The following is a 6,000-nucleotide window of genomic DNA, read 5'->3' as shown; positions in this document are numbered from 1 at the left end:
TCTTCGTGTTTAGAGATATAGATCTAGACGCACCGGAAGGTCATTCCTCTTTAATTGTACATTTTCGCTTTACGCGGCATATAACTCCATCTCTCTTGGATCCCAGCCATCACTGTGTGTCTGTTAACTATAGTACATTCAACTAACTTACAAATCTAAACGATTAACGGAATTCGAAGAAAACCTTCCGTTATAATAAAAGGCACGGTAAACTGCACTGGTGTTCTCCATAATGTTTAACACTTTGCTAAAGTTTAGGTATAAAATAAATATATGTGTCATTAACCCGTTGTTCATAGTTGGCATATTTTGTTACATTTTTGTTTAAAATAGTATTGTTGCATAATGTTATTTAACGTAAATTTCTTTCACCTACTTGTTTAATAATAATTTATATTCAAAGTAGATAATACAAAGTACTAAAATATCACTTTTAATTTTTGTTATGTAAACATACTTCGGAGTAAACTAGAACATTTTGTCATTTTAAATAGTGGTGGTGAGATTGACCTTATGCCTGTTAGAGTGTACCGTTTTTGAGATGTCTGCGACACTGCGACTACTATCCTGCCTAGACGTAAGTTGGATATTGATAAATTAATTGCAAATATGCATAAATACTTTATCATGGAAAGAGACAATGGTGGACCTTTAAATTATATATAAATAAATGCGTTTGTGACGCACTCGGTGTGAGTGAAAGTAAGCTAAAAACTGTAATAAAGACTATCGGGGATTCTCAAGAAGATCTTACTGTGACTGAATATCACGAAGACAAGAAAACAATTCGTAAACATTCTAGGAACATTGACTTACCTGATGGAGAAAATTTTAAAATTCACAATATTTTGTATCGAGTGCGTGAAAACAATCAACATGTCAGTTTAGATACTTTACTGGCCAAAATAAGAGAAGGGCAGTTTCTGAAATTAAGAGGACTAGCCTTTGGAAAGTGTTGAGAGATTTAGGATTTAAATTCAAAAAAGAAATAATAGCTTACTTTTATGCGCCAGGAGTAGTGTGGTTCACAAAAGAATTAAATTTTTGAGAGAATATACTAGACTTAAATCAGAAAATGCAACATTTTTATACTTCGATGAGTCATGGATATTTACAAAGGGTGGAATTAAAAGAATTTGCAAGACGACAGACGACAGCATAAAATCAATAAAACACACAGATAACGAAGGCAAAATACACATCATTCTTCATGCAGGAAGGAAAGAAGGCTTTATAGAAAACGCAGAATTGATTTTTTCTTCAAAATCAAAATCTGCTGATTACCATGAAAACATAAATGCAGATATTTGTTAAATTAAATGGCTTGAGAAGAAACTGTTACCTAGTCTGAGTGAACCATCAGTTACAGTTTTAGATAATGCACCTTACCATTCGGAGATTTTGGAGAATAAAAAATTGGTTAGTTAAAATGATATCAATTTTCTGGAATACTCCTTCAAATCAGAGTTACTGGAAATTTCGAAACATAATGAAAAACCAACAGTTTACGAAGTTGACCAAACTGTATCTAGTTATGGACATCAAGTACTACGGTTACCGCCCGCCGTATCACTGCCAGTTTAATCCCATCGAACCATCTGGGGGGGGGGGAGGGGGGTTGGTTGGTCACCGAAATTTTTGTTATGATGCTACCTCCATTTTGAGTCCTAAAAATGTGTGAGTAACAGTGTCGTAATAGGGTCTGGGGGGTGGGGAGTTTAACATAATGATAGCGGTAGTGAATTTAGTGACGATGATGCTGATTTATAAATTTAAATAATCAGTATATAGGGAAGTAAATATAAAGTATAATCAGTAAATATGGAAGACTTTGCAGAGGTCATCGCCAACCTTCGCTAAGAAGACGGCACCTAAAGAAGAAGAAGAATCAGTAAGTACACTATTATAATGTTATTTACAAAATAATTGTACATCAGGTTAACCATTATATTTATACATTCATTATTAGCCCAATAAACAGTAATATTTAAAATTCCATTTGAATTTTTGCTCCTCATTTTATACAAACTCTCACTGATAATACAGGCAAAAATATTCTAAACAAAGTAAGTCATTAAAAAGATTACGGAGAACTCCAGTGCAGTTTACCGTGCCTTTTACTACAACGAAACCGTTTTGTGTGAATTCCATTAATCGTTTAGAGGTGTAAGTTGGTTGAATGTACTGTATGTAATAACGGCTAAATTATAATCTCGTCAAATATTTTAGCCACTTTACAGTTCTGCTAAGTGAAAAACGTTGAGCATTCACTTCTTCTGGTGCATAATAAGTCCACTCTCTATAATACGGGTTTATTTATTATGGAAAAAAGGATGTTGTGTACGAATTACAGTAATCTTAATATCCAAACCAATTTTTCATGAAGATGGGTCAGTTAATAAATCCGAAAGCTCAGACAGCTGCATAGTTTTACATTCTGTGGTCTTATATGACTACTTCGTGCATGATATGCTATCAATTCTTTAAAAAATGTAATTATATTTTACCGGATACTCTACAAATGCCTTATAAAATAAATATCTAAGAAAGTTTACAATAAGTAAACAAAGAAAAATACAAAATCATACACAATAGCATAGAAAAATACTAATAATTACAAAACTATTAGTTTAATAGAGCGTTTTATTTCCAATTACAATATCACGAATTTTCTTATAAAATCTTAACTTACATTCACAGACACCAAATATATCCGCATTTTATATAAGGTCTCGTATATTCATTTATTTGAAATAAATCATATATTTGATATTTGCTTAAAAAATACCGACGCGGAAAAACGGCAACACCGCTCTTCGGCGACAGGTTTGTCTCAACCTCCTGGGGCCTAGTGCATATTCTGAACTTATCAAATAATATCAAAGAAAACTACTTTACTTTCTTAGTGTTGGGGACCTGCATAAGTAACTGTGAAATATGTTAAGTTAAAACAGTGTATAACAAATGAAAGCATGGAAGATGGCCTACCGTTCTCGTTCACGATGTAAGTATTCATTAAATATTAATGTCATCATATACTTTTTATACCTATTTTTATGTGTTGTGTATCTAGATGATCAGTTTTTGCTACCCGATCTTTATTTTGTAAATTCATAAGAACATATTTTGACGTGGGGCCTCAACCTTTATTGTTAATTTTATTTTATGTCATATAGGTATTAGATAGGGTCTTATTGTATACTAACAATTTTTTACGATTTTCAACAACGTAACAAATGTTTCATTTGTTACAGCAACTCAACAATAACTTGAAGAGCTTCTTTACGAATTGGATCTAAATCCTTCCGATGAAGAAGACTCTTTATTTGTACCGCCAAAATTATAACCACAATTCTTCAGATAACTCGGATACCTCAGAAGAAACCTCAGAAATTCACTCGGAGTCAGTATTATCACTCTCATCTTCATTAACACAAGAAACATGTACGTCTCGTAGATCTATCAGAGTAGGTTGTAGTCATGGTGCCAGAAAAAGAGTAAGACGTAGTGGAGGTCGCCGTAAGCATTACCAGCCAAGGTATAAAGATGTGGATTGTCAGTTATGGACTCCTAAAAATTTTTTTGAGCAATATATTGATGATCGCATATTGGAAACCATGACTGTAGCAACAACTAGAACATACCTTGAAAGAAAAGGAACAGAGCTGAAATTGACAAGTAAAGAGTTAAAAACATTTATTGGTGTCCTATTCGTTATGAGTGCTATAGAGCTCCCGAAAATTAGAATGTATTGGTCAAGGAAGTATGGTGTCCCAATGGTCAAAAATGCTATGACGCGAAACCGATTTTTTATAATCAGACAATCTCTTAAGGTTATTTTTGATGATGAAATCGATGATTAACAAACAGCAAACAAAATTTGGAAGTCTTAACTCTGTTCAACAGTATATTAAATGGTTGTCATGCTCAAATAAGATCTGATGATATAAGTATAGATGAAATGATAATACCTTTCCTGTTGGTATTATATTGTGTGAAAGTCTTGTTTCTGGTCATCACATTTACTTCGATCGCTATTTTACGACAATAAAACTTTCCGATGTATAACTAGAAAGAGGTTTCCACGCAACAGGTACGATTTTAAACAAGAGGGGTTCCTAGGAATTGTATCTTTTCTCCAGAAAAACAGTTCATGAAAAATCCAAAAGGTACATCTGAAAGGAAAGTTCTAGGTGATGGAAGCATTGCCATAACTCGCTGGTTAGACAACAAACCTGTTACGATTCTGTCAACATACCATGCTGCTAACAATCCAGATCAATGCAGAAAATGATCAAAACGTAAAAAGAAATACGAAATGGTTAATAGACCTGAGGTGATCAAGAACTACAATCAGTTCATGGGTGAAGTTGACCTTATTGGCAAAATGTTGGCAGTCTGCCCGGCACGAGCACGTACAAAAACGTGGACAATTCGTTTCATCAGCCAAATGCTAGATTCAGCAATTTGCAAATCTTGGTGTCAACACAGAGCAGTACAAAAGGAAAAACATGTACCAGCCAAAAACATTCCTCAACTGAGATTATTTAAATTAGAAATGGAAGAACAAATGATTTTGGACAACAGTCAGTCTTCCGATTCTGATACCTGTAGCGACTACGAAGACCTGGAGAGCCAAAACATAAAAAATAAACAGTCGAAATTCAACCCTTACCTGCCGAAGTAAAACGTTTTCATAAGGCTGAACATTTAGTGGACTATGGCTGATAGATGCAGAAAGGTCAATTGTAAAACTACTACAACTGCATTTTGTATAAAATGTAAATATGTATGACATTGAGAAAAGCCAGATTTTCCATTGATATTTTTTTGCCATTTTTTGCTTTAAGTAGCAATCAAATAAAAGGGTAAAAACCCAAAATAGTTTGAAAATATTTAAAAAAAATACTCTGGGTGTCAGGAGGTTAAGCCGTTGTAGTCAAGACCGTCTCAAGTCGCGTGGATTTATCGAAGCACGGTAAAACTAATAAAAAAAGAGACCTAACATAAATTGTGGAATATTTTTCCATTATCACAGACATAAAATACTTGCGTTAAAATAATTTATTATAAAATCAATTTGTAATATTTACCTAAAAAGAACAAAAGGCACCGTCATGTCCGGTGGAAATTTCAACGAAAATTTAAATCAAGCGTAGTGCAAAGTATACTATTTTGTCCAAACTAAATGCTAAAACATCTTTTTCAGGTAAAAAGAAGTGTTCGTACAGCAAATAGACCGTCACCTTAACGTTTGGCAGATTTATTTTGGTAGTTTATTTAGCTATTTTTTGTATGCAAAAATGACTGTGTTCATTTAAAAATGCTCATTTTGTTACGTGCAGCTTTACGTATTCTATTCTAGTCTATTTGCTGGGAACCTATAACAACCTTTTCACGAGATTTTATGAACTCAGTTCCCCTGATCATGCATCATATTTAAAAAACGTGTCTCAAAAGTCAGCAATCTTCTCTCTCCAATGAAACTTCTTTTTATCCAAGCATATGTTCTGATAATATGTGCTGCTTGTCGATGTGATTTCACAGTACATTTCCGTCATCTGTACTTTCTCCATTTCCAGCTTTAGCTATCTCATACTTCAAGTGTTTACTGTTGGCGTGTATTCCGATCCAATAGATCTCAAAAAGAAGAATCCTACTAGAAGGAAAGTCGAACCTAAAAGATCACCGAGAGCTGTTAGATACGGTATGGACGAGTTGTCGGGATCTATCCTAAGTCTCCACATGGTGTGCACGAGCAAATGACACAAATAAAGCAGTAAAACAATTTGAAGAATTGCCACAGTGACGTAAGTGGCAAGAAAATACGGGTTAATGTTGGAAACACCTTTACTGTTGATTAAGTCGGCTAAGTAGACGAAAACTATGTGACCCGGTACAGAGATCAAAAGCAGCAATCTCGCGGACTTCGCGGGTAGTACTGAAACAAAAAAAAAACAATTAATTATAAAGTAACATTCGCGACCAACTTACACTCAT

The 6,000-nt window shown here is 34.0% G+C and overlaps 1 protein-coding gene across 8 annotated transcripts in view; it reads right to left on the bottom strand.

The window, feature by feature from the left end:
* Nucleotides 1-204: 204 nt before the first annotated feature.
* LOC140437863 (solute carrier family 41 member 3-like) overlaps nt 205-6,000 on the bottom strand; it is a 66,092-nt gene continuing 60,296 nt past the window's right edge. For all 8 annotated transcript variants that reach the window (XM_072527644.1, XM_072527646.1, XM_072527643.1 and 5 more), the window contains one exon: nt 205-5,941. In XM_072527644.1, coding sequence (XP_072383745.1) covers nt 5,601-5,941 — 341 coding nt within the window. In that variant the 3' untranslated portion in view covers nt 205-5,600. The remainder of the gene's footprint in view (nt 5,942-6,000) is intronic.

The sequence above is a fragment of the Diabrotica undecimpunctata genome, chromosome 3, assembly GCF_040954645.1.
Source record: "Diabrotica undecimpunctata isolate CICGRU chromosome 3, icDiaUnde3, whole genome shotgun sequence".
Classification (NCBI taxonomy): Eukaryota; Metazoa; Arthropoda; class Insecta; order Coleoptera; family Chrysomelidae; genus Diabrotica; species Diabrotica undecimpunctata.
This window is presented reverse-complemented; position numbering and strand designations above follow the sequence as displayed.